Source organism: Ascidia mentula, chromosome 4, assembly GCF_947561715.1.
Source record: "Ascidia mentula chromosome 4, kaAscMent1.1, whole genome shotgun sequence".
NCBI classification, from domain to species: Eukaryota; Metazoa; Chordata; class Ascidiacea; order Phlebobranchia; family Ascidiidae; genus Ascidia; species Ascidia mentula.
The window spans coordinates 2,328,230-2,354,543 of NC_138569.1; the positions used below are offsets into that span (position 1 = coordinate 2,328,230).

The 26,314-nt window shown below is 38.6% G+C and overlaps 7 protein-coding genes across 7 annotated transcripts; 2 read left to right on the forward strand and 5 right to left on the reverse strand.

Moving 5' to 3' along the window:
* The first annotated feature begins 523 nt into the window (after positions 1-523).
* On the forward strand, positions 524-2,695 carry LOC145898415 (TIMELESS-interacting protein-like). Its single transcript, XM_082986857.1, has 6 exons — positions 524-646; positions 821-926; positions 1,102-1,177; positions 1,581-1,703; positions 2,327-2,399; positions 2,511-2,695. Exons 1-6 carry the CDS (start codon positions 568-570, stop codon positions 2,621-2,623), a joined length of 570 nt encoding a protein of 189 aa, XP_082842983.1. The 5' UTR covers positions 524-567; the 3' UTR covers positions 2,624-2,695.
* Positions 2,696-3,023: 328 nt separating this feature from the next.
* LOC145898402 (G2/mitotic-specific cyclin-B-like) lies at positions 3,024-5,393 on the reverse strand. Its single transcript, XM_082986844.1, has 8 exons — positions 5,214-5,393; positions 4,996-5,088; positions 4,287-4,820; positions 4,141-4,230; positions 3,935-4,081; positions 3,734-3,874; positions 3,479-3,634; positions 3,024-3,377 (listed from the first exon to the last, which is right to left on the reverse strand). Exons 1-8 carry the CDS (start codon positions 5,244-5,246, stop codon positions 3,312-3,314), a joined length of 1,260 nt encoding a protein of 419 aa, XP_082842970.1. The 5' UTR covers positions 5,247-5,393; the 3' UTR covers positions 3,024-3,311.
* Positions 5,394-6,557: 1,164 nt separating this feature from the next.
* LOC145898421 (uncharacterized) lies at positions 6,558-7,841 on the reverse strand. The gene is made up of 2 exons (XM_082986864.1): positions 7,626-7,841; positions 6,558-7,137 (listed from the first exon to the last, which is right to left on the reverse strand). The coding sequence occupies exons 1-2, from the start codon at positions 7,747-7,749 to the stop codon at positions 6,944-6,946; spliced, it is 318 nt and encodes a 105-aa protein (XP_082842990.1). The 5' UTR covers positions 7,750-7,841; the 3' UTR covers positions 6,558-6,943.
* Positions 7,842-8,184: 343 nt separating this feature from the next.
* Positions 8,185-9,100, forward strand: LOC145898420 (ARL14 effector protein-like). The gene is made up of 4 exons (XM_082986862.1): positions 8,185-8,315; positions 8,374-8,501; positions 8,695-8,847; positions 8,962-9,100. Exons 1-4 carry the CDS (start codon positions 8,274-8,276, stop codon positions 9,026-9,028), a joined length of 390 nt encoding a protein of 129 aa, XP_082842988.1. The 5' UTR covers positions 8,185-8,273; the 3' UTR covers positions 9,029-9,100.
* Positions 9,101-9,608: 508 nt separating this feature from the next.
* Positions 9,609-12,147, reverse strand: LOC145898382 (transmembrane protein 245-like). The gene is made up of 2 exons (XM_082986822.1): positions 9,818-12,147; positions 9,609-9,748 (listed from the first exon to the last, which is right to left on the reverse strand). The coding sequence occupies exons 1-2, from the start codon at positions 12,075-12,077 to the stop codon at positions 9,681-9,683; spliced, it is 2,328 nt and encodes a 775-aa protein (XP_082842948.1). The 5' UTR covers positions 12,078-12,147; the 3' UTR covers positions 9,609-9,680.
* Positions 12,148-12,988: 841 nt separating this feature from the next.
* On the reverse strand, positions 12,989-14,981 carry LOC145898386 (leucine-rich repeat-containing protein 40-like). The gene has a single exon (XM_082986826.1). It carries the CDS (start codon positions 14,886-14,888, stop codon positions 13,143-13,145), a length of 1,746 nt encoding a protein of 581 aa, XP_082842952.1. The 5' UTR covers positions 14,889-14,981; the 3' UTR covers positions 12,989-13,142.
* Positions 14,982-15,753: 772 nt separating this feature from the next.
* Positions 15,754-25,239, reverse strand: LOC145897070 (myosin-6-like). The gene is made up of 37 exons (XM_082985237.1): positions 25,143-25,239; positions 24,688-24,794; positions 24,350-24,493; positions 24,089-24,245; positions 23,977-24,004; positions 23,798-23,894; positions 23,640-23,732; positions 23,505-23,568; positions 23,338-23,436; positions 23,166-23,269; positions 22,962-23,100; positions 22,774-22,892; positions 22,565-22,714; positions 22,322-22,492; positions 22,041-22,214; positions 21,849-21,981; positions 21,666-21,771; positions 21,353-21,526; positions 21,163-21,286; positions 20,833-20,969; positions 20,503-20,758; positions 20,175-20,417; positions 19,921-20,097; positions 19,468-19,848; positions 19,259-19,396; positions 18,956-19,190; positions 18,730-18,878; positions 18,365-18,531; positions 17,993-18,176; positions 17,650-17,815; positions 17,346-17,586; positions 17,086-17,278; positions 16,813-16,988; positions 16,587-16,740; positions 16,350-16,520; positions 15,955-16,155; positions 15,754-15,882 (listed from the first exon to the last, which is right to left on the reverse strand). The coding sequence occupies exons 1-37, from the start codon at positions 25,237-25,239 to the stop codon at positions 15,754-15,756; spliced, it is 5,778 nt and encodes a 1,925-aa protein (XP_082841363.1).
* Positions 25,240-26,314: the final 1,075 nt, after the last annotated feature.

Genomic DNA, 26,314 nt, shown 5'->3' on the forward strand with positions numbered 1-26,314 from the left:
GTGTTCGACCCTCTGCAACAGAGGCTTCCGTGATCCACATAATTTATAGATAAAAATTGGTGTACTGTGCAATAACAAACGACCATGGCTTTATCAACGAGATTGCGGCTCCTGTTGTTTGTGGTTTTTCCATAGCGCCGTTGGTTTTCCGCTTTTTCATTGTAAGTGGCTCTTTCACTGCATACCAACAAATATCCCTGGACTAAGTAGCCTACTAAGCCTATATAGTTTACCAAACGGGTAACGAACATGAGTCAAGCAGTTTTATGGAAATACTACTCTTTCTTTTCCTGTACACAGTGAAATTAAGAAACAAGCTGTTTGTTTGTGGCAGCGTTGGATTATTACGAAAAAGCGCTGTGGTAAAAAAATGTTTTATTGAAATTTCACAGAGAGATTCATTTCATTTAAATTGCTTGGAAAAATTCATCCATGTTTCAGACAAACGTTGCAGTGGCATTTTTGTTTGATTTTTGTGGTTGCTGTTTGTTGGCAATGGCGGGAATTTCCTATCTTCCAAGTGGATGGAGTTTACGCAGCACGTTTCCAAACTTGTAAACTACGTAAATGATGGAAGATGATTTGTTTTTTGACGGAAACGTTCATCCTGTTGAAAATCAAGAAAGTCACAATGGCGAGCATGAAGGTAAAATTGTAAATTTCCAGTTTTGGGCAAATTGTATTACTTGAAAATACAGAAAAAAAATTGCTAATTAAACCAAACAAGTTTTTCATTTGTTGTGTTTGTGTCAAATCATATTCTGGAAAGTGTACAAGAAGTAATAATAAAAATTCTAATATTTTGTTTTCTAAATTCCAGCCGCAGGTGATGAAAATGTTCCAGAATTAGCTGAGTTGGAAGAAACTAATACAACCACTAAAAAGAAGCGCACAATTAATAGAGGCCCAAAATTGGATTCACGAAGGTGGTCAACACATCTAAAGAATTTGTTGTCTCTGTTTACATGCATGACGTATAAATACTAGATTGGATAGTTTGTACACAACTAATTTGGAGTTTTTTTTGTGGTGTTGTTTGTGGATACTGTGTTTTGTGTAGATATGGGTTGCGTTAAATATAAACTTTAATGACTAATTTAGATTACTTGGGCCAAGAGGACTTCCTGCATTACAAGAGCATTTTGAAGATATATCATTTAAAGGCCAAGGACATGAGGTGAAGTAAGGATTGTGTTTGCAGTTTAGTGATGTACATACCTTTGCCTTTACTAATAGTGTGCATGCCTCAAGTTTGTTCTTTAATGAGGTGTTTTTGTTAAAAATGAATACATTTTTGTAAAATTTTACCCAATGTTTTATATTATTTTTATCCTGGGCTTTTGTTTCCATTGTAATATAAGCCAGTTGGAATCTGTTATTTGAACAGTCCATTATTGCTAAAGCTATATATATACTACTATTTATTGTTGAAATCATTATGTTCAGCTTTGTATTACATGCACATGTATTTATCCAAAAACATGGAAGCCTAAAAAATAGCTGAGTTAAGTCAGTAAATAAAGAAATTTGTAACTTTTGTTGGTTACTTTATAGTTAGGGGTTTAAAATATTGCTTACAGGCTGAGGACCTGGATTTGATCATGTCCAAGCTGGAACATTGGGCTCACCGTTTATTTCCAAAGTTTATGTTCGATGATTGCCTTGAGAAAATTGAAGCACTTGGACACAAGAAGGAAATTCAGGTGGTAGTTTTGTTTATGTAAAGCCATATAGAGTTGCAAATGCCAATAAACAAGAAACATTATTCACAGTAATATGAATATATTCAAGCGTCGTGCTAGCAATGACATCGAATGTATGTTGCTTGAGCTATCCCTCTGCCCCCCCTGTATTGTATTTGTTTTGCAACAATTTGCCTAACATTAGTGAGTGTGCACTGCATGATGCTCCATGTAGACCAAAGAGACCGCATAAATTTTCATCTGGTAAATGTACATACTGAAATACATACAATACTTAGTTGCACTGATTTTAGTTATGATTTGACATTAAATTATAGTCATGATCGGTGTTTCAATATCAAAGTTAAATTGTGTTCATGTATTCGTTGTGATAAGCATGTGATAGATGACTACTCCTGTTGCAACAATAAAGTAGTAGTAGTTCAATGTTGTACAATGAAATTGTGATAAAGGCACAAATTTACCTGTGTACATTTTCATTGCCTTCTTGATAAGTTTTTTCATTTCAATTTCATATACCAAGCAAACAAAATGACAAAATCATCCTGACTTATTAAATAGTTAAATAAATGTTTTTTTTTCTCATAATGACAACAAAAACAACAGAGTGTTTATATTTTCAGACCTGCATGAAAAGATTAAGAATGGGAATGCCACTCATGGATGAAAACATGCAAAGCACTGTCATCACTGAGGGTGGGATATTTTGGTTGCAGCATTTGTAAATTTGTTTGCTCAGAATTTGATTTCAATTTAAAAAAAAAAAAACTTTGTAAAGTTTTTCTAGTGGTTTGTGTTTTGTTGTAGATGGGCCCCCACCAATGGACACTGAGATTTTTATTCCAACCTTAGATGATGATGAAGGAAATATGTTTCCTGACCCTGTTCCTACTGTAGAACGAATGAATGACTCTGGTTAAAAGTTGTCTTCCCTTCTGTGAGAAGGCAATATTATGTGCATTTACAATTTGTTCATTATTACTTGCTTTGCTACTGCCAATAAATATATTTCTGATTCAACAATGGAGGGTTTATGCATGAACTGCTGCTTGAAGTATCTGCGGTGTGGAACCTTTCGGACTGTTCCGGTTATGTTGAGTGTGGCCCAGACCAAGAAAGCAAACATAAAAAACTATTTGTCTGTTTAGCTAATTCAAATTTGCTTTTTCTATTTGTCAAGTTTGTTTGACAAACTAATAAATCAATTGCATAAAATGATTTCCAATCCCCAAAGTTTATTGGATTAGGTTTGTTTTAAAAGCATTATTCCAAGACAGCTTTTATTAACAGTCTCAAAACAATTCACAAAGAATTAAAAACAGACCAAGTCCTACAACCTTATGTAATATCTAGTTTTATTTTTAATTGCTACCAGAGACACTAGAATTTGAACATGCAGGGAGCATTTTGACAGTAAAATGAATAAGCAACACAGTATAGAGCCAGCATTGGGAAAACATCTGCATGAAATACACAAGTAAAATCATAACACACGGGCCTTACACTTAAACACATGACAAATTGGTAAAAACATTTTTGTACATCCTCCTGGGGCTTCACACCACTATGGAGCCATGGAAAGTTTCAATACCACAGATTGTCAAAACATCATAATTTGTGGTTTGCAGCTTTTTCCGCAAGTTCCGAGACCAGTGGTGCTTTTATCTCCGCAATCTAAAATGAAAAATTGGGAGTTCTGGCATTTATTAGTAAAGCCTACACATGGCACATTTAAATTTGGAGCCTTTCTAGAACAGTCTTAACCAAAATTGTACCTGTGAAATTTTCATGAGTCTGCTGTTGGAGTATTTGGACTTCACAGCATGTTGATATGTGTTGGTGTCTGCTGTATTGAGGTTCTTGGCAAGATGGCACATAACTGGTTCCAAGCTCTCCTTTGAATATCTGCTGTAGTGTTCCAACGTTGGGGACTGTAATGTGTAAATAACGAAGTCAAAAAATAGCTTTGAAGTTTAGAAAATGGCGTAAATAATTGTTCAAACTTCCAATATATATCAAACATGTCTGACCCATTCAGCGTCTTCAAGCAATTTGATAGACAATCTCAGTGCTCCTGCAGCCAGTTTTGAAGGTGAAACATGACACATGTCATAATCGACTAAGGACAACTCCATCAGGTACTTTGCAAGTGTGTGTTGGCTGGCATCAACCTTAAACAGCGATCCTTAATTAGTATTTATACACATTTACAACATTAAGTATTTTTTTACCTGTCCAGCTTTTGAATTTCTTCTGAGAAAATGAAGTGGCAAAGGTTTGCCCAAGTTGAAATCCAAAGTTTTCAATATAAGGATTTCCATGCTAAGAATTTGAGCTTGGGTGAATGCCTTGTCCGTGATATATACGTAATCACTGACCTATACAAAAAAAAATATGTTTTTTGTTGCCCAGAGTCTTGAAGTTAATAATTGCTCACCTCAGGAGCATACATTTCCTCATATTTAGATGCAAGCAGCATAGCAGTGACACCAGCTAACTGAAGTTTTGCTCTTGGGACCTGATGAACCTGAACAGCAGTAAATTTGTACAGGGTGTTTTACCACACAACATAAATTCACATACCTGGAGAAACCTGTCCAAGATAGCAATAGTAAGGTAGAGCGTTTCTTGGAGAAGGTTGAATCTGTGATGAACCTGGATGAGCCAATCCACTAATATGCTTCTCATGCGTCCTTTCAGCTGAGTTTCTTTCAGGTAGTGTCGTTGCACTGGGTATTGGGATTCCAGATACAGCATATAGTGATAAATGTCATTGACAAACTCCGAGCACAGTTGTGGGTTTTCTGAATCATTTTCGTCAATGTTTTCAATAGCTGGGTTGGAGCCAATGTCGAACACATTAGTGTCCTTCACTTCTTTTAAAGGTGAGCCCAAGGTCATTTCTTCGGACTCATCTTTCAAAGCCTTCAAGAGTTTGCTGGGTGCTGCTTGTTTCTGAACCAGAGATTTTGTTGTGGCTGGTTTCGCAATAATGTCCCTTTTGACATTTGCTCTTGTTTTGATTGGGACGTTGGATTGTTTTGTGGCCAGAGGTTTGCGAAGATTGGTGGCAGCTTTTTGACGTGGCAATCCACCTTTATCACCCTTGACACCACCCTATGGCAAAGGTAGATAAAAAAAAATAAGTCACTATGTCACTTCATAACAAGCCTGGTTTCTTGAACCTAGCTTGCATTGTATTGTAATTCCTTTATAGCATTATTTGAAACCAATTAAAAACTATTTCACCAGGTTTTATTTATCCTATCTTGTTTCTATTTGCATAACTTACAGGTAGCTTGTTGTCCAAATCACCAAAAGCAGAACGTGAAGTTGGGATGGCTGATCGTTTTTTGATAATGGCACTTGGTTTGGATTCCACAGCCTGAAAAAAAAAGATCAAACACAACATTGTAAATAATTGTTGAAGTACATCACACAAGTTCACCGCCACTACAAAGTTATTTGTAATAATTAAAATATAAATAGGCCTACGTTATTACTACAAACCTGTGAAATGGGTCTTGCAGTAACTGTAGCCATTATTTTTTCTTGTTTGTAGTGAAGGGGCAAAGACTTAAATTCAAGGTGCAGGTAAAACTTAAAATAGTAAAAACCGTCGGCAATCACACGATATTAAACCGGTGAGACTTTGCATCAATTCCTATCTTGGGATGGGCAAATAAAACACGTACTGCAAAAAAGTATGAATTTTTAAGGTATCCTATTCTCAACACATCCAAAATTACGACCACGCCGGCCTCTTTCTCTGTCAAACAAACATAAAAACTGTTAACAGTAAAGCAAGCTGCGACAATGGCTTCCTTGGCATTTTGTACCTCGCGAAAAAACGTTTCTACTTGCTGATTGGTCCGAAAATGCTTTAAATCGTTTCTGATTGGTCACTGGGCGTGCCATTTAAAAACGTCACGACTTTCGTGGCTACTCATGCATTAACAATTACTGGTGGAATGTTGTACAAGTTTTGTGGATGCTTGAGGGAAATTTGACAATTTATTTCCCAATTTTCACAGACACGATTCATGTGGATTTGGTTTTCTTAATTCACGACACATTATTTGACTTTGAAATTTGCAAAAAAATCAAGTTAAATATATCGAGGTATTGAGACCAGTCCTAGGAATCACTTTTTTTGAGGTATCCTAACGTTTGCACTTTACAACGAAAGTAATCATTAAAAAGACCCACGGTTATATTATCATGTGTACTTCTAATAATTTTTCCTGTGTCTCAAGAATCCACTACAAAAGCGGCGCCATAAGATGGGAGGAAGTGTTGTTTGGGATAAAGTCGGATTAAAATTTAACCACAAATTACTGAACACGCAGTAATGTTTCGGGCATTGGCACGAAGGGCTGCTATGCCTGTAAACCGAACAAATTACTGAACATTATTAGATTGTGATGAACCACAATGACGTAGCCACGGAGACCCAAAGTAAACAATCCCCGATGGAATATATGTCAGTCATGTTGATCAATTTTTGAAGCTCAAATTGCCTACTTATTATGGTATAAATTCGAAACCCACTTAAGGCAACTTCCGTGCGCCAGAAAACTAGTTCTTCGCGACGCCCCATATCATAAGAGAACCTAGGAATTACATAGTAAACAAATTATACCATTTAAAATACCACATATATATGGGCTTTTTAATATTCCTTCCTGACGAAAATTTAAAACACTACGTTTTGTGCATTTAGGAAAACCGTACTTAAAGACTACGTTTCTATTACTGCCACGTGTCACAGCCCGTTCTTTCTCTCAGTCGATCCAGCTCTGCTATGTCAAATGTTTTTTTTACACAAATATTAAGTTAACAAAACATATGTCATGGTTTCATGCAAGCACTGTATTTTGTTTTGATAAAACCATAATGAACATGAAGAAACCATTCCACACTGTACTAAAATACATATCAAAAAATGAAAACAACAAAACAAGCAGCATGGTGCAATGTTATATATTTGTGACATCTGGTAATAATCAATCCAACTTTTATATGAACTGTGCACCCTTAAAGCCCAACACAAACTATACACATTACATAATTTTTATGGGTCAATATTAATTTATAACAAAACTTTTCTTTTAAATACAGTTTCACAATTTTTGCAATATGAAAAATATTGTCTTACACACTAAAACACAGGCAATAATCATATGACAACTAGGTACTGGTAGAAAGTATATGAGTGTGAGCTGGTTTAGTAGCAGTCTCTAGGCAGCAGCCAGCTTCGTCAGTTCTCCATTTCTCTGCAGTGCAACTGTCTCCGTGCCACCACCAATGCATTTGCCATTGATAAACACTCTAGGTACAGTACGTGCTCCAGTCTTTTCATGGAGATAGGACTGTATTTGTGCTCCGTCGCTCCGCTGGTTCAGTTCAATTACCTCATATTTAACATTGGATTCTGCAAAAGGCAGTTAGATTAATTACAAACATAGTTAATACTTTTTAAGTCAGTTACATAGCACTGAAAATGGACACAGAATGTGTTTGAATTGTTACATCACAATATCATTTTGGCATTACTATTCAGAATTGCACATTGTAATTTTTTTGCGCTGAAGTATCCAAATGTACACATTCAAAAAACTTAAAATTAATTTAAGTATAGGCCTGCAGTTCAACATGACAAAAACTTGTCACAAGTAAACTTTGTGAACAATAACATGTCACAAGTAAACTGTGTGTACAATAACATGTCACAAGTAAACTTTGTGTACAATAACATGTCACAAGTAAACTTTGTGTACAATAACACGTCACAAGTAAACTTTGTGTACTTGGTCTGCTCTTATTATTAAACAAATACATGTTCAAAACTACAGGTTTCAAATTCAAACTTTGCAAAATAAAGCTTCATAACTTTTCTAATTAAGTAACAAAAGATCTTACCATCTAGAGCTTTTTTTGCCATGGTGCAATAAGGGCATGTTGTTTTAGAAAACACCATTACTTGATTGGATGAAACTTTGTCATCAACCAGTGTCTTTATTTCGTCAGAAGCACTTCCGCCCATTTTGAAATTTATAAAAATATTTTTCTTGCAGTTAACACAAAGCTGTAACTAAACAAAACTTGCTTTCAGCACTTCACAGTAAACTTATTTTGTGCGTATTACTCTCGAGTATAATGAGCCAAACGCACATCAGCACCCTTTATATTGTAAGTAACCCGTACGGCGTTTTTTACATGCGAATTACTGGCTTACATCCGATATTGTGCTGTGTGACACTGCAGGAAAAAGCTCGTCGTTCTTAAAACCGTATGTTCTCGAAGAAAATAACATTACGTCGCTGACAGGCGAAAGTTTCAACAAATGATTAGTTTTTACTAAAGACGTGTGATCGGTTTTGACTAATCACGTGTGATTCGTCGGGAGTTAGAAACAACAAACGCTACGTCATGATTATTCAGCAAGCAATTTCTCCGTTACGCTTTGCTGCACATCATGTCAATGTTTTTGAAAACAATCATGTCAATGGTTTTGTTTTGATATTTACGACAGATTTTCAACAGAGGCGCTGGGTAGCTTTTAACAAAATGGCAAAGAACGAAAAGATCGACTGTGATTCTGAGGCGAATGTGAGTAACATATTTAATCAAAATGCAACCGGGCAACTAAGATCTTCAGTTTTTTCAGTCAGCAGTGCTGAAGAGTCTACAGTTCATCAATCCTGGACCTGCTTTGGAACAATTTAACCCTGAACAAAGTGTACGCCAAGAGCGGAAGCTGAGAAGGATGATTCAACAAGCTACCAAAGGAAAAAGGTAACAAAACATAGGTTGATGAAATGACAAATATATGTACCTGAAGTGAAACAACAATGCCTAATAAGTTTTGAGACTTTTGTGAACTCTTACTATTGTTAATTGGCCCCAGGTTAGCAATTTTTGTCATTTTGCCATTTTACATAGGAGCTTCTTTCCAAGGCATTTCCTCATATTTTTTCAATATTTTAAGCACAAAGAAGACGTTTTATGATGATGGAGGTCATTTGAGTGCAGATGGTCGTGATTTGTGCGATTGTTTGCGAGAAATTTGTCCAGGCTGCTTTTATCCTTGCGAAAAATGCAGAAGCACAAAATGTGGCAAAGAATGTCGCTGTTTACGGAAGTAAGGCCTAATTGGTTGAAGTGTTAGTAAGACTATTTTGTTAGCCAATCTAAACATTTTCTGTAACATTACTGTTGTTGCTGAACAACTAATTGTATTCAAGCTGCTGTGCAGGTGGCATTATACCACAACAGAGGTGGAAGGCGGAGAGAGCAGGGTGTTTCCATTCAAAGAAAACTAAACGATAACTACCTTTTAAATTCCATGAAATTTGTGTTGTCATGGCTACATTCGGTTGGTGAGAGGAAGAGGAACTGAGTTAATCTGACTTAAGAGAATGCCCGAAATTCTTTTTTGTCAATATATATGTCTCCATGTCCAAATGCAGTTTGATTTCAATTTGTTGTTTTTGGTTGTTACCATCAGTACAGTTTCAGCAAAACCAGTTAAAAAGAATGTTAATATATGCTACATGTTTTATTTAAAATAAAGAAACAGAAACTTTTCCAAAAAAAAAATAACAATCACTCAGTTACAAATAGCACATATATAATTTTACAAAGGCAAGCATGAATTTTTGCAGAATGAGAATTGTTTTTACATATTTAATTTGTTGTCTGTGTTAAGCCAAATGCTGTTTATAAAAAAAATATTGTTTTAAATGAAACTTTATTTCAGAACTAATTAGTCATTTATAAGATAAAAAAAGCTAAACAGTTTCAGGCTACATCTGGTTTAAGGCAGCATCAGCCAAGTAACATATGCACCCTAAACACTTACACATGTACACCCTGAAGAACATTCAAAAGTAACACTTAACAGCATGCATCAATGGAAGAATGTACACAACATCACCTAAAAAGGATGTTTAAACACAAAAAAAACATACCACACTAAGTTTCAGTCAGCAATTTTCGCGACGCTGAACGGCCCGATGATGTGGCATTTGTGTACAAATTGACTGCAACCAATAGAAAACATAAAATCAGTGGCCCAGTAATTGCACCTTCTAGCCCATATGAATACAGACCTCCAGCGACGGCCAAACCAGTGACATAAGGATGTCCCCCACCACCTTGCATTGATATATCTCTGTATATAGCAGCATCCACAAACAGGGTTGGGATAAACTGAAAGGTAACAAGACCAACAGCCCTCGCCGGTGAACCTTGCAAAAGCCAAATTTCCAGGGCAGACGGAATACAAACCCAGTAAGTTGTCAGTAATGGTATGACACCAAATATTGCAGCCAAGATAGATGGAATATATACTAGGTTTGAACCAAACATACTGTGATTTACCCACGTAAATATGCCATAAAAGCCAAACATCTTAATGGAAGCAACGAAGACACCACTAACGGCATCCTGCATTGCAGTTTCAAAAGGTGTTCCTAGAGTAAGAGGTCGTATGGCTGAACCAACCATTTCCAGTGGTTTATACTGGGCTTTGCTGCTGGACAGAAGGTAAAACAGTGAAGTAAAAAATATGACAAATGACAAGACAAAGTTTAGGACTATGGTTCCACCACTTAATATTGTGGTAAATACAGTCGTAAACACAGACATGATGAGTCCTACATTGCTTTGGACTATCACCAACACAGATTCCCCAACTGACACTAAGGAAGACACATTTTCCTGGAGCCAGGAGATAACTTCGCTTGCACTGAAAAAATCCACCAATCCATACATCAATCCTGTTTCTGTAACATTTTTCATAGAGCTTTGCCTTGTCAGCCTCCTAATTGGCCTACGTTGTTTAGGAAACCATGTCTGATAAACCTGATCCCACATCCTCAAGGCCTGTTTCTCAGCATTTTTCATGTCTGTTCCATCGACTGCAGACTTTTGCAGTTTTTGTGATATCCATTCTCTACCCTGCATGTAAACTTTGTCCACCAACGAATCCATTGTGTTCTGCATGGTTACATTATCCGGGAGCCATGCCTGGTACTCCGGATGGTTAGACACAGTTTCATTGATTACACTGGTGGCCATTTGTACTGCAAAGACACTTTCCTGTTGCACTTTAAATGCCATAAACACTGTGAAAAATATTCCAACGGTGAAGAGAAAAAGTATGATAAGAATGCTTGTCACTGTGGGTAGATATGATAAAACACATATGTGTAACTTGCGATCACCTTTTTGAATTGTTCTGTAAACAGCTTGAACAACCTTTGGGCATAAAACATCCTTATTCTGCTGAAAGACCTGTTTTCCTGCAGCAACAATGTCACCGCTTGACAAATGGAAAACAGATTGACAAAGAGTGTCAAACAATTCTGCAGATTTTGCATGAAGCAACACTTTCTTGCAAACCCAAAAACTTAATGGAATCATCAATAAAAATACAACCCAAATGTGCATCCAAATGAAAACAACAAAAAACATTGCAAACAACATGTTAAAATATGTATCTGATGGACTTTTGGTGTCACTGTTCTCCAGGAGATGTGCTTTGTCTATCTTATGTATGCCAGACTCATTGAATTCTTCAGTGTCACTCTCACCCTTGCTATCATAATCTTCCTGAAGATGACTTTTTGACAACATTCCAAGCAGAGCTAAGCCAACAAGACAAAAAAATATGGGCACCTTCATTGTCCCACAATTGCTTATGACAAAAACTATTAGCACAGTCCACATTCCAACTGAAATGTATTTCGTTAGTGGTGAGTTAAGGAATAGTCCTGTTACAAAAGAAGTTAGAAGCACAGTACCTACCAAAATGTTATGACTCTCACAGAAGTTGATGGCAGTGGTAGCACTGTACCATGTCCAGTAAACTATAGACGATATAGCAACACCAAGGAAACTGATCAACTGCATTTGATGCAACCCATAAAGAGCAAACAACCCAAAAGTAACAACGAGGAAAAGCTTCCATTTTGCCATTAGCGATGTTCCTATCCAATCTGAGAGTTTTATGAACAGTTTAAATGGTAAAAGCAGCATATCCACAATCATGAGGTTGCCGTTGTCAAGGGTTTTGTTTAGCCATCGTTGAAGAATTGTGTGAAGAGTGTATTTGAATGGAAAAAGAAAAGAGCCACAAAGCCCTGCCCACAAAAGGGGCTTTATAAAGATTTGCAAAACGAAGTATGCACTCACAGCAACACAACATACAATGCTAAACAGTGCAATGGATGCAGTTGTGTACAAAGCATGTTTCAGTGGCTTTTCATCTCCTGGTGGCAAAAGTTGTGCAACACTGTCTATGAACATAGACCTTTGACGTGAAAGCTTAAATGTCACAGGTGTTGATGATATAGATTCAGTTGCCATTTTCAAGGCATTAATATAAATCTGGCAATTTCATTTATCCTTCAAAAACGTAAAGCATAAATTCGTTAAAAGTGTCTGCAAAACATACAATTTTATTGTTAAAATCGAAAAGGTAAGTTGTAACCTGTTGCAGTGTTCAAATTTTATCCTTTTGTATCCTCGTCACTTACCGTTTGGTTTCGTTTGTGCCCCCAATTAGAGTGAGATCAATACACTGTCTCGTCATCTTACACAACGATGACATCATCATTGTCAACAGCTGCTTTTTGCGTAAAAATACCAACAACCACGATGGGGAAGCACCTATTGCGTACCGAACTGTCGTGTTCATCGAAATAATTGTGCAATTTTTAACATACAACAGTGGTGGTCGTTGTCATTAAGTACCAACAACAACATGCCATATCCTGTATATCATGACTGCAAGCTTCCGTGGATGATATTTTCTGTTTGTTCACGATCTGCATTAATCACATTTGTGCAGTCCTGTTTGTCAACAGACAAAACGCGAAGGTTCTTATTTGTTATAACTGCTCCTCTGTTACTCATAAATTATTAATACCCAGTTCTGCTGCGCAGCAATATGCAGAGGTACACTGGGTTTGCATTTATACAATTGGTTTAAATCCGGAACCACGCAGCAACGCTGCATTGTCACTTCAATTACGCTACGTGTGGTGTGAAACCGCAAACATGTTTGCACCACTGATGCTTTTCGATGAAAAACGAGAACCCTTATATCACTAACAGGAAATCCTGATCAAGATGCGACCGCTACCGGCTCTATAAAAAACATATAGCCTACCACACTCATGGTTGTGTTGATTATTCTACCCACTCACAACCGCCCACACATGATAACACTTTTAATTGAAACACATATGATTAAAGAACTAGACAACAATTCATGATTTGACAATTATAAAGTACCACAACATGGCGTTACTGTTAACACACAGTGCTTTTAGAAATTAAACTTTACAATTGCTACATCACAAATCGGATTACAATGAGTCATGCTTAAGACCAAGGAATACAATTTGCTTTAATGCTCTGTTGGCATAATCAGCTGGGAAGTCTTGACTGAAGATACTCCAACACAGCTGCCGAACCTTTTTGAAGAATACTTTGTCTCGGAATTCGAAATGTGTTTCCCTCCAGTACCAGAGATCTAATGCTTTTTAGAAGAGCAAGTTCTGGAGGTACCTGGTTTATACAATTGTTCTTTAGGGAAAGAGTTGACAGCTTTTCCAGTTTAAGCATTTCATTCACAGGAATGTGGCTGATTTGGTTGTCATCAGCTAATAGATTTTCAAGGCTTAGAATTTGAAATAAGCATGATGGTAACTCTGTAAATATGTTACATGCAATGTTAAGTTCCAGCAAAACCTTTAAATTTTCCAATTCTGAAGGCAAAGTATTCAAGTTATTGGAACTTAAATTCAGATGGGTTAGACAGGTGTAGTCACCAAGCCCAATTGGAAGCTCTTTTAATCTGTTGCCGGACAAGTTTAGTACTCGTAATGTGCCTTTAAATTGGTGAAGTGCTGATGGGTACTCCATTATTCCGCATTGTGTAAGACTAACATCACTCAAATGCGAAGAAGAAAAATCATTTAAATTTTTCACCAATTCCTCTGCTTGTAGCTTCGTCGCATGTAATTTTCCTGTGTTTTGAACCTCAGATTTTCTTGATAAATCTTTTTGAAATGGAGATTGTGGCAATGCTTGGTTACCATCATTTGACTGCTCCTTGTCTTCAGTTACAATGCGAGACCGCAAATACTGGAGCACTGCTTGTGTTCCTCTGCTGATGATATCTCTTCTAATGCTTCTCATTGGATTGCCATCCAAAACAACCACTTTCAAGTTAGCCATGTTACCCATTTCAGGGGGAAGATTTGAAATGTTGTTATTTCCAACATCCAACCTCTCAAGGCACTTTAACTTGGTCACAAAATCAGGTACAGAAGTAATCTTGTTATCGCGTAGCTCAAGAATGGCAATTGATGATGGAAGATTATCTGGCATCACTACTAGCCTATTATTTCCAACATATAGTTCCTTTAATGAAGTGCATTTCTCCAGGTTTGGGAAGCTGCTGATGCTATTATTGCGCAAGTAAAGCTGCTCAATTTGACTTAAAGACTCGATTCCTTTGGGAAATGTTGTTAATTGATTGCTGGCAAGGTCAACAAACCTCAGATGCTGAAAATTTGTCAAATCAATTGCTTGAATTTGGTTAAAGGAAACATTCAGATACTTGAAATTTGTCTCCACAGGAAATGACAACTCCGTCAGTTGGTTATGTGATGCATCCAATTTTTCACATTTTCTTAAATTTGCAATAAAACCTGGCATCTTTACCAAGTCGTTGTGTTGGAGAAGGATTGCAAGAACATTCTCACAATTATCCAAACATGGCAAATCTTGCAGCTTGTTGTGACTGAGGTCTAACTTTTCAAGCAGTGTCAGCTCAGAAAGCGATTCTGGCAATGACGTTAACTCATTGTCATGAACATCCAAAGTTCTCAGTGCCTTAAAATTTTTTATATCAGCAGACAATACACTTAACTGATTTGAAGATAGAAGTAACTTATTCAATTCAACTTGATCCCACCAATTTTCTGTTGAATCAAAATTGGCTCCTGTGTCTTTTGGAACGGAGTGTAAGTTCCAAACCGTGTCAGGAACTTCCTTTAAACTTCTGTTTGCAAGGTTTAGGATGCCAGTTTTCCTAGCTTGTTGCAAAACCATTGGTCTGACACCACCCTGCTGCACTTCGTCCGCTCGTTTCTTTCGAAAATTCATTTCTTTGAACCCAGAAGGCGTACAGTTTGGCGACGGTATTAATCACAGTTCAGCCAACAGATGTTTTTATTTCCGAGTGCATATGGGACTTTGACCAACACAGCAAGGCGCTATGGAGTGTTTGGGCAAAATAGCGGAAATCAATAAACCGACCATTAACAAGCGGAAAAATCCAGTCCTAAGGCGATTTTATTAAAGCCAAGAATTTTTTAAGATTCACACCATTTTCTTCTTTTTCACAAGTGAGGTAAAAATCATTTTTTAAGTTTTTGCGGCACTGTGACGTCACAACAGTACATTAATCGAATGGAATTGATCATTGTACTTCAGCTGGAGTTTACCTTAGCTTTACAGTGGAAAGTTAACTTGCGAAGTAGGAACTAGAGTACCAGCTCAGTGTCGATAATTCCCCGAATGTTTCAATTGGGAAGGGCGCCGTGTTTCTTTCTGCGAAAAAGGTTGCATTGCTGCTGTACCTCCAGAACAAACGTTGATACTTGTTTGGAGGGGGCCTTTTTTGCAAGACCTTGCTTTAAAAACGTTCGTTATTTTCTGATAAATTGACAAAAGAAGTTTTTTCACTGCCCAAAGAGACAGATCAGTTTTTATTTGCGATAAAATTTCGAGAATGCCGAATCAAATGTTTCATAATGTCATTGAATAAATATACTGATCCCGGGTCGTTTGGAGAGTGGTTTTCCGTCTAAAAATAATTTGTAATTAGCATCACATAAGTTCTGTTATCGATCAATATTTTGTCGACAGGCATGTATCGAAATTGAAATGTTATTTTAAATTTAGAAAAGTGCGTTGATTTTGTACACATATGCAAATGGCGCCTGTCCGTGAATAAGTTTATATGTACCTAATGATCTCGGGCCTTGGATCTCATTTTGTTGAGAGCTGATTCTGCCATCTCTGCTCTTTCTTCAGCATCATCCAGTTCATGTTGAAGTTTTCTGTACTTGCTCAAGTTGGTATTGGCTTGTTCCTCCTGAGAATTAGGTGAATGTTAAAAAAAGAAATAACTGAACCCAAGCTTGAACGTATATTAAATATAACTTACAGCTTCCTCAGCTTGTCTCTTGTATGTCTTGACCTTGATCTGAAGTTTATCAACGAGATCCTGGATTCTGGTGAGATTCTTCTTGTCCTCCTCACCCTGGTAAGTGATCTCCTTTAATTTGCGCTCAAGTTTACGTTGACCTTTCACTGAATCGCCGTTTCGTCTTTGTTCAGAGTCCAACTCGTTCTCAAGTTCACGAATCTTGGAGAAAATAGTAAGTTGTTATTTAATAATTTATGCGCATATATTTGCCCTAAACTATTCCAACCTTCTTGCCACATTTGTGGTATGATATTTTATCAAGAACAGCGACATTTTTTGAGGAAAAAAAAGTAGGGGGTGCAGGTAGTTACGGTCAGTGCAACGCAAAAGAATAAAATAAGTGAACAACTTACTCTGGTCTCAAGCTTCTGAACTTGCTTCTTGCCTCCCTTCAATGCAATGTTCTCAGCTTCGTCCAATCTCTGTTGCAAATCCTTCACAGTTTGCTCCATGTTCTTCTTCATTCTCTCCAAGTGAGAAGACAAATCTTGTTCCTTCTTCAGTTCCTCAGCCATTGTTGCCGCCTGGATGATTTAAAAGTTTAATCTTATGTTGACCTCAAATGAATCGTATCAGTTTAATTGGCTTACATCAACAATAGCCTTTTTGGCTTTATCTTCGGCATTTCTTTGTTCTTGGACAGATTCTTCAACCTCTGATTGCATGGTTTGAAGTTCACCTTCAAGTTTTCGCTTCTGGTTGATAAGGGCGGTGTTTTGTGTGTGCAGGAGGTTTGATCTTTCACTGCAAATCACAAAAAATGATTATTTAAACGATCTAAACTACTTACATGTATGTGAAACCATCTATATGTACCTGCTTTCAAGCAATTCAGTCTCAGCCAGTTTTCGGCCTCGTTCAGCTTGTTCAAGAGCTGATCGAAGTTCTTCGATTTCAGCTGTGAGAAGATTTCCTCGACGCTCAATTACAGCTGTCTGTTCTTGCAAGTCGTCGGAGTGTCTCTGGGCTTCATCCACTTGCATCTCAAGATCCTATAATGGGTAATATTTTGTGTTGGGTGAACGTTGGTAACATTACTAATTAAAATAATAGTGTTTGTCCTGTAAGGTCCCTGCAAATACAATTTACCTTGATGTGGGCTTGTACAGACTTGGCTTGCTTCTGTGCTTCCGATGCTTGTCTGGTGGCGTGACCAAGTTGTATCTCGAGGTCGTTGAGGTCACCTTCCATCTTCTTCTTGATGCGGACTGCCTCCTGGCGAGCTTTGCTCTCCGAATCCAAAGTGGTTTGCATGGATTCAATTGAACGTTGTTGGTTGCGTCTGTCGAACATAGTATTTACAAACACTCCGTAGAACTTTAAAATGATCTGAGGATCGTGATAATCACCTCTGGTTATCGATCTCCTCCTCCTTTTCTGAGACTCTTCTCTCAAACTCTTGCTTCACTTGAGCAAGCTCCACCTGCAATCGGAGGACCTTCGACTCTTCTCCTTCAATTGCTCCTTCAGCCTCCTCAAGAGCAGCTTGCATCTCGTTCCTCTCGTGTTCCAAAGTCCTCTTTGCCTTCTCAAGTTCATGGATGCTCTTTCCTCCTTCTCCGAGTTGATCGGTGAGATCGGCAATTTCCTCTGCAATGTAGAAATAGCAGGTGGTGCACAAAGAGTTTATCTAAGCAACAAGTGGAGACAAACCTTGCAGGTTTTTGTTTTCTCGCTTCACAGTTTCAAGAGCGTCAAGAGATTCTTCGTAAGCGTTCTTCATCTTGAAGAGTTCAGTGGAGAGGCTGCGTGATTCCTTCTGGGATTGTTCCAATTCGACTTGGACTTCCTCTTGCTTCTGTTTGTGCTCGGAAAGAACCTTAACAAAGTTTGTTGATGTCAAATTAAGCTCGATCGGCAGCAAATATAACCACAATTTATATCACAATCTTTTTTACATTCACAATAAGCACTTTATTAAATTATAGGCTGTGTTGTGTTGAATTTTTGCACAAAATATCCAAGTTTTGTGGACTGCCTTTGTCCTCAAACTAACCTTGTCGAAGTTTCGTTGTTTCTTGTCAAGTGCAGCAGCTGCGGAGTTGGATCTTTCCAAGTCGATTGTTAGATCCTCAATCTCTCCCTGAAGACGGTTCTTGGTCTTCTCAAGACTTGATGCCTTGGCTTGCATGGCTTCAACTTGTTCCTCAGCATCCTGGAGACGGATTGCCAACTTCTTCCTGCAGAAGCATGGTTACGTTAGTTTAGATGATTAACCCAAGTGGATCGTGTTATAAGGAGTGCGAGTAGTTGTCAACGAAAGTATTGACGGATGTTCTGCCTTCAAATAATGTTAAAGGCGAGTGCGGTAACTCAGAATTTGTGTAAGTTTGATATGTTTGAACCTAAACTGCAGAGCAATACTTACTTGGCATCTTCAAGCTCTTCAGTTCTCTGAATGGCGTCAGTTTCGTATTTGTTTCTCCACTGAGCAACTTCAGCGTTTGCCTTCGAAAGACCTCGTTGAAGTTCAGCCTTGGCTTCTTGTTCCTCTTCGTATTGCTCCCGCAAGAGGTCGTTGTCGTGACGAGAGGCCTGTGCAGATAATTTCATTTAAAATTCACAAAGTCGTTTAATTTGATCTAAAACAAACATATATGTCACTTTTAAATTGTAAAAATAATTTGTCGAAAAATCGCCCGGAAGGTATTGTGACATCGCACAAATTTTTGGCTAATCCAATGGACTGTTGAAAGCCATTACAACAACAGGAGTAAAAAGCCATTGTCATACCTGTACGGCATGGGCAAGTGCAGCCTTAGCCTTAGTTTCTTCTTCAACAACTCGCTTCAATTCATCGATCTGTTGAGTTGAGCTGTTCTTGCTTCGTGTCAACTGAGCCATCAAGTGTTCGCGTTCTTCCAATTGTCGGCCGAATTCACCTACAATCAGCAGTTAGTAAGAATTCCAAGGTGTATCTTGCTTTGAATGCGTGTATCAGTTTTAGGCCTTTTCTTACCATTTTCAGATGAAAGTCTGGCCTTGGCAGCGTTCAACTCGTTCACTTCCTTGGTGAAGTTATCGTTCTTCATCTTGGCCTCGTTAAGTTGTTCCTCCAAGTTACGAGACATCTTCTCGTAGTTGAGCTTGGCTTTAGTAACGCTCTCAACATTGGCTGCGAGATCATCAATTTCCATCTTCATCTCGCTCTTTTCCTTCTCCAACTTTTGCTTCACTCGTTGCAAGTTGTCGATCTGCACGAGAAGAGAAATTAAGCTTGGCTTTCTTAGTTTGAAAATTGTGACATGTAAAATATATTTACTTGTTCACTCATTTCGGCCGAAGTGTCGGCATGTTTCTTTCGCAGAGTGGAAACTGTGGCTTCATGAGCCAAGTTGGATTCTTCCAATTCACGACGAAGTTTTGCAAATTCAGCTTCACGACGTTTGTTGAGCTCGATCTAAATGATTTGGTTGTTTAATAAGTAAACTTTTTCAGTACTACAACCCTGATTGAAAGATGGTTCGTTACCTGAGCAGCAGTTGCTCCACCAGCCTCTTCAAGTCTCTCGCTGAGTTCTTCCAACTCTCTGGAGAGATCAGCTCTCTGCTTCTCAACCTTTGCGCGAGCTGCACGCTCAGCTTCCAACTCCTCCTCAAGCTCCTCAATTCTAGCTTGGAGCTCCTTGATCTTCTTCTGGAGTTGAGCCACCAGAGCTTGTTCATCTTCCAACTTGGTAGCAAGCTGGCTGTACTCAAACTCTTGCTTCTTCAACTTCTCTTCAAGTCGTTGTTTGTCGTTCTCAAGATCCATCACTGTTTCTTGAGTGAGACGAAGATCTCCCTCCAACTTCCTCTTGGTTCTCTCAAGTTCCATTCTAAGTTTCTTCTCTTGTTCCAAGGAAGCTTCCAACTGCAAACAAATGCTTCCGTGTTACTTGCATCCCTCATACGTTTTGTCTTATTATTAAGGAGTCAAACTTACGTCATCAACTTGTTGTTCGAGTTTGGATTTTTGTTTTGTCAAACTGTTGACTTTGTCTTCTTCTGATTGAAGATCGTCAAGAGTTTGTTGGTGAGCTTCCTGAAGAGCTTTCTTCTCCTTCTGCAACTTGGCAATCTGCTCATCTTGAGTAGCCAACTCCTCTTGGAGATTTTTCAACTAAAAGAGAAGTTAAATTATAGAAACGTGGACACTTGGCATGGTGTATGAACCCAACAGGAAAGCAATAAACAAACCTTGTTCTCAGTTGCGTGTTTTTCTTTCTCAACTTTAGCCAAAGTGATCTCAAGATCATCAATGTCCTTCTTTAACTCGGAACATTCGTCCTCCAACTTCCTCTTCTTGGACACGAGCTCGTTGTTAAGCTCCTCTTCGTCCTCCAATCGCTCGTTGAGTTCCTTGATCTTTCCATCCAACTCAACCTTGGTCTTGATCAACTGGTCGCATCTGTCCTCACCGTCGTCAATTTGATCTTGTTGCTGTGGAATAAAAACAATGTTTCGGTTTTGTTTTAGGAATGGAGCATCATTTACAACTATCGTTGTCTTGAAACATATTACTTACAGCTTGGAGTTGCATAAGCAAATCGTTCTTCTCCTGGATGAATGATACTTGCATCTCTTCCAGCTCCTTTCGTCTCTTCATTTCCTTCTCCAAGCTTACTTTGCACTCTTCGTAGTCCTTCTCGAGGACTTCGAGTTCCTTTGCAGCTTCTGCGGTCTTGAGGAGTGGCTTGATCTTGAACATAAGCTTCATCCACTCCCACGTTGCCATTCCGAAGTAAGCTCTCAAGTTGGACTGGATCACGCGGCAAGCTTGTCTAGTGGTTGCAGAGAAACAACGTTTATTTGTAAAGATTAATTTATTTGGATGTTTTATGGATAAATATTTTACCTTCGCTCGATCATTTTCTGGTATTCTCTCCTCATGATCATTCCTCTCATGCGAGCTTGCACAAGTTTGAAGATCGATGACAATTTGTTGTCACGCATTTCTTCCAGTTTACCGATCATACCAGCACGGAAGAAAACCTGAACAATATTACCAGACATATTTTTACATAACCACGGTGTTGCCTAGTTTTAACAATTACTAGGGTATTTCTTTATAAATAAAGTTATAGCTCTTTTATTTCCAAAGCATATATTGTTGTAATACTTGTGCCAATATAAACTTATATGTTTTAAGATCATGTTAGAAATACACACGTTACGTTAACTGTACCTTGGTGTGACCAAGCTTGTAGCTTTCATGGTCGATGTCGATGCTTCCGAGAAGTTTCTCTGATGATTTCTTGCTGTCCATGAACTGACCTTCAGGTGCTGCGTTCGGGTTCAAGATGCGGTAACTAAGCAACAAACAACAATTAAACGCTGTTTTTGGAGAGAAAAGATGGTTTGATGATGTAACAAACCGTTGCTTGAAGTCTCCGTATGGAATCCTGTTGGGGAATCCCTTCCTGCAGATACGAATACCTTCCAACACACCGTTACAACGGAGCTGATGGAGAACAAGATGAGACTCCATCATTCCTGGTTGTTTCTGCTCGTTGGGGATCAGACAACGGACGAAGTGGGGAGATGTTGATCTGGGTAAAGAATACGCATCATGAAACATAATATCATATGCTAAAATATAATACACAACGAAAGTATATGTAGGCCTACATGACATTAATGCGTCGTTAGGTAGGAAAAGCATTGGATAAATTTGAAAATAGTTCTTACTTCAAGTTGGTCATAAGGTTGTTGAGAGATTGTCTGTGGAGAGATGAGACTGTGTTGAAGGATCCTCCCTTCTTACGCTTTCCACCTTTGCCACCACCGCTGGCAGCTGAAACAGTTAAGTGTTAAAATTTTAAAGGCACTGAACTTTTGTATCTTTGCTGCTGTTAAGCTCTATCAACAAACCTTCCTCTGGGCTCATGTATCCTTCCCAGATGGTTTGCATCAGTTTAAGGGAAGCCTTCTTGTAAAGATCGACCACGCTGTTGTTCACTGGATCCTTGTTCTTTTCCAACCATCCAGAAATGTTGTAACCGACCTTTGCACAGAGATGAGTTTAAGCTACAACAAAACCCTTCACCTAAATAATGAGCTTACAGTTCCGGCGTAATGGTAAAGTTCGAAGTGAGCTTCGTATTTGGTTTTCTTGGTTGGTTTTCCGAAAGCTTTGCTCTTTCCGAGATGGTTCTGGTAGAGTTTCTCCTTGAAACTGTTGTCGGAGGCTTTGGGGAACATGCATTCTTCTTCAAGGATCGACATGATTCCAAGTGGCTGTTGAATAATACAGTGATATTAATGTTGGTTATGGATGTTGATTGGAGAAGGATTTAAGTGAAAAATGTATTGACTATAAAATGTTTTCACAAAGAAGTGTATACCTTCTCAATAAGTTCAATGCAAGCAGCCAAGTCCATTCCGAAATCGATGAAAGTCCATTGGATTCCTTCCTTCTTGTATTCTTCTTGTTCGAGGACGAACATGTGATGGTTGAAAAACTGTTGAAGTTTCTCGTTGGTGAAGTTGATGCAGAGTTGTTCGAAGCTGTTGCACTAAACAGAGGAATAAGAATTTCACAAAAAATTCACCTTTACTGAATCATAAAACTATGAGTGAAATCTTACGTCGAAGATTTCGAAACCAGCAATATCCAGTACACCGATGAAGAAGCTTCTTGGCAACTTGGTGCTCAGAGTCTGGTTGATGAGTTTTACCAACCAATCGAAGTGACGACCGAACAGAGCTTTGCTGAGGGCTCCCAAACCGTATGAAACCTGAGAGGAAACGAATTAGGGAAATTGTTTTGCTGGACGAAATATTTCAGTTCTCATACCTGGTTGCATGATTGACCTTTGCTGACGTATTCGTTTCCGACCTTGACACGTGGGTGGCACAAATACTTGACGAAGTCGGCGGAGTTAAGTCCGTACAAGTACGCAACTTTGTCAGCCTCTACAGAAACATAGGGTTTGTTAGGAAGGCAATCACATAAAAATGTTGAACATGTTTAAGTTGACGAACCTTCGGTGCCGTCGGGCTCGGCTTGTTCCTCACGCTGCTTGTTCTTGAACTTCATGTTCTGTTGGTGGAGGATACCAGCCATGAGTCGGTAAATACCGTTGATCTCTTCCTGGCTGAAACCAAGGATGCGGAAAGCTTCCTGGAATGCAAATTTAGTGTAACCATTTTCTTGTTCAGTCAACATTACTAGTTGGTAAAACTTACGTCGGTCAAGAGCAATTCCTGGTTATCATCGAGGTTGTCGACGGTGACAACACCCTGACTGATTGTCTTGTAATCGTATGGGTCCTTGGTTAACAAGAGTTGATCTAACAACAAAATTTAAATTGCAAAAAGTTGTTTCAAGCATTCTTGCATTTAACCCCATTATTCTCACCAATAAGTTCGGGTTTTTCTCCAGAGATGATCTGGTAGAAGATGTGATAATTACGTTCGCCTTCCAACTGGTAGATGACACGAGACTTCTCGAGCAAGTCTAAACAACATCCGGGTCATGTAGATGTTTGTTATAGTCAAATGTTGCAAAGCGAACACAATACTTACAATGCTCAATGTCACCAGATGCCAACATTCCGGTGCTACCGAAGTGAATTCGGATGAACTTTCCCTGTTTTCAACAATGTAAATGTTCAGTATTAAGAGATTCCATCCCATATCACTTTATAATGAAAAACTTACGAAACGAGACGAGTTGTCGTTACGGACGGTCTTTGCGTTACCGAAAGCTTCCATAGCGGGGTTACATTGAACAATTTGATCTTCGAGAGTTCCCTGCAAACAGATCAAGATTAGAGGATTCAACTTAACAGATAAAAGTTTGGGTTTTTGGGACAAACCTTGGATTCATCTTGCTTGCCTCCGAAGGCAGCGACGAGAGCAAAGTATTGGATGACCTTTTTCGTGTTCACAGTTTTTCCTGCTCCAGATTCACCACTAATCGCAATAAATAGATCGGTTATTACGTGATTAAGAATTGTTTCAAATTGTTTGTTTGATCATTACAAATGACACTTACGTAATCAACATGGATTGATTCTCACGATCTGAAAAAGAAAACAGATTAATGAGACATTTGTAAATGGTCGAAACATTTCTATCATACAGATCGTAAACATTTTGTTACTTACTCATCAACATGTTGGCGTAAGCGTTGTCAGCGATCGAGTAAAGATGGGGAGGCATCTCAGTTCGTCGCTTGCCCTTGTAAGCATTGATGACGTATGGAGCGTACACTGGCAACATCTTGTAGGGGTTCACAGTCACACAGAAGAGACCAGAGTAAGTCTGAAACGTAAAGAAGGATTTTGGTATCAGGCAGATGTAGTTTAGTTTGTTAGCGAAAAGCAAGTGTTGAATATGTATGAAGTCTTGTTGTTTGATCAACTCACGTAAATCATGAAGGACTCGTATCGGCTTCTCAAGTTGTTGAGAACGCTAGCTTCGTTAAGGAAAGTCATGTTGGCCATATCCTCACACTTCTCATATCTCGGTGGGTTCATCTCCTGCAAGTCGTCTTCTTTCACCGTCATTTCCTGTCGAACACGCAAGTTTCACATAGAAATCAATTCACTTTTTACAGTTTTTGTTTGAAACTATTTGTTTACGTTATCAGCATTGGACAGCCACCATTCAAAAGTAAGATGAATACGTTTAATAAAATGTTAAACCAACACCCGGTACAGGTTTATGTGTTAGACTTTAGATTACTAAGAATACAATTTCTTACTTTTCCTCCTTCTGTAGCCTTGATCGTACATTTTCCTCCTTCGTCCTTAATCAACTCTCCGACGACGTAAGCGTTCTCCTTGTCGGGAAACCATACGTACTTCTTGCCTGAAATATTGGGGTTCACAAATGTAAAAAGATGAAATACTGCCACACAACTGCCTACAATTTGCGTTGATTTCGAGTTTTGCGTTTACAATAGTTGCCAACTACAAGTTAGCGCCTAATTAGTTTTGCCGCCAGCTGGCAATAGTTCGTAGACATGCACTCGACGAGTTTAACAACGCAGTAATGTTTCATGCAATGGCGTGATTGGTAGGATCGCCCTACTGCGCAGGTCCTTACTTAGCAATAACAGCTATAGTATCGAGATCATGTGGTTTACAGGCTTTGCAGCCCAGACACGCTACCGAACTTAATGTGAGTTTAAATGTAGATTGTTTTTCTGATACTCACCGTCAGGTTTCTTGGTTTGATTCTCAATAATCTTCTCTCGTGTCATCCGAAGATAAGGAGCAGCATCCTGCACCGATTCGTAGTCGAACGATGCCATGGTGATAACTCAGCTGAAAGCATGTTTTATTACGTACAGACGTTGAATTAGGTTTACATAACGTGAGGCGTCGCAGCCAAGCTGGGTTAAAGTTGCACCATATGACAATACCGTCCTGCTGAATTTTCTTTTTTTTACATAAAACTTGCTTGTGATTGAGTTTAAATATTCGTAACCAAACAAGTTAATAGCCATGAAGCAAGTAATAAAGACGATCGCCTTATGTCAGTGTCCAGATAATACATGTTCCTTACCTTAGGCTGTTGTAGCACACAATACAGTTACTGTGGTAGAAGACTGTTGAGTCAACTTGTGATTTGCATTAACGATTCCCGCTTCTTATACCCTTCTGGAAATCTCTCCTTTTTTCTCGTAGTTGAAGGTCGACAACTGGACGTTGTAACACCTAATAAGTTGTCGCCACCTTTACATTTTGCACTGTGACGATACCGCTGTTATCCCCATCACCTATAGTTGGGCGATATTTTATACACGTGTTGGATCAATCTGCAGGACAAATATGGATATATTATGTTGTTGGTGCTGCAAGGCATATATATTTTAATAATATGTCTTTCTGGCACAATTATACGTAACTTTTGTTGTCCGACGTTTCACCTGCTGGGCTGGCTTGAAAAGAAGTATTACGTAGACAAGTCGGGTACGATTTGCTTTTTTTATTTTCTCTCTATCTGTCTCACGCGTGAAAAGCAACTTGTAGCATCTGGTTACACGAGTTTTACAAGGTTACTGTTGTAATTTTGGTGCAGGATGCACAACACTTTGGACGGCATCCGGGGTTGGAGGTGCCCATGGTGTTGCAGCAGATCAGTTTGAAATTTGCAATATTAAAAGCTCATTTTCTTAACTACATAGTTTAACCAACACAAACTTATGTTCACTAGTTTGCGCTTATGTGATGAAAGTTCGCGATCGTTTAGGTATAGGGCAAAACAAACTAGATTGCGACAATTCCCATCTGATCGCATGCGTGAGAGAGATATCCAAAAAAGTGATTTGCTTTCTTTCTTTTTTCGTCGTACACGACTTGCCCTCATAAAGACAATAATTTTCT

Bases quoted from the DNA above. Each gene is read 5' to 3' on its own strand.
- LOC145898415 (XM_082986857.1), top strand. From the start codon at position 568: ATGATGGAAGATGATTTGTTTTTTGACGGAAACGTTCATCCTGTTGAA. The intron at 927-1,101 runs GTGGTCAACACA...TGACTAATTTAG, and splicing joins CCAAAATTGGATTCACGAAG to ATTACTTGGGCCAAGAGGAC. The intron at 1,704-2,326 runs GTGGTAGTTTTG...TTATATTTTCAG, and splicing joins GACACAAGAAGGAAATTCAG to ACCTGCATGAAAAGATTAAG.
- LOC145898402 (XM_082986844.1), bottom strand. From the start codon at position 5,246: ATGGCTACAGTTACTGCAAGACCCATTTCACAG. The intron at 4,082-4,140 runs GTGAGCAATTAT...TTTTTTGTATAG, and splicing joins AGGAAATGTATGCTCCTGAG to GTCAGTGATTACGTATATAT. The intron at 3,875-3,934 runs GTAAAAAAATAC...TCGCTGTTTAAG, and splicing joins GAAATTCAAAAGCTGGACAG to GTTGATGCCAGCCAACACAC.
- LOC145898421 (XM_082986864.1), bottom strand. From the start codon at position 7,749: ATGGGCGGAAGTGCTTCTGACGAAATAAAGACACTGGTTGATGACAAA. The intron at 7,138-7,625 runs GTAAGATCTTTT...TGCCTTTTGCAG, and splicing joins GGCAAAAAAAGCTCTAGATG to AATCCAATGTTAAATATGAG.
- LOC145898420 (XM_082986862.1), top strand. From the start codon at position 8,274: ATGGCAAAGAACGAAAAGATCGACTGTGATTCTGAGGCGAAT. The intron at 8,316-8,373 runs GTGAGTAACATA...CAGTTTTTTCAG, and splicing joins ACTGTGATTCTGAGGCGAAT to TCAGCAGTGCTGAAGAGTCT. The intron at 8,848-8,961 runs GTAAGGCCTAAT...GCTGCTGTGCAG, and splicing joins GAATGTCGCTGTTTACGGAA to GTGGCATTATACCACAACAG.
- LOC145898382 (XM_082986822.1), bottom strand. From the start codon at position 12,077: ATGGCAACTGAATCTATATCATCAACACCTGTGACATTTAAGCTTTCA. The intron at 9,749-9,817 runs GTCTGTATTCAT...TATTGGTTGCAG, and splicing joins TGGTTTGGCCGTCGCTGGAG to TCAATTTGTACACAAATGCC.
- LOC145898386 (XM_082986826.1), bottom strand. From the start codon at position 14,888: ATGAATTTTCGAAAGAAACGAGCGGACGAAGTGCAGCAGGGTGGTGTC.
- LOC145897070 (XM_082985237.1), bottom strand. From the start codon at position 25,239: ATGGCATCGTTCGACTACGAATCGGTGCAGGATGCTGCTCCTTATCTT. The intron at 20,759-20,832 runs GTAAAATATTTA...TGCAACCACTAG, and splicing joins CAGAAAATGATCGAGCGAAG to ACAAGCTTGCCGCGTGATCC. The intron at 17,816-17,992 runs GTTAGTTTGAGG...AACTTTGTTAAG, and splicing joins AACAACGAAACTTCGACAAG to GTTCTTTCCGAGCACAAACA.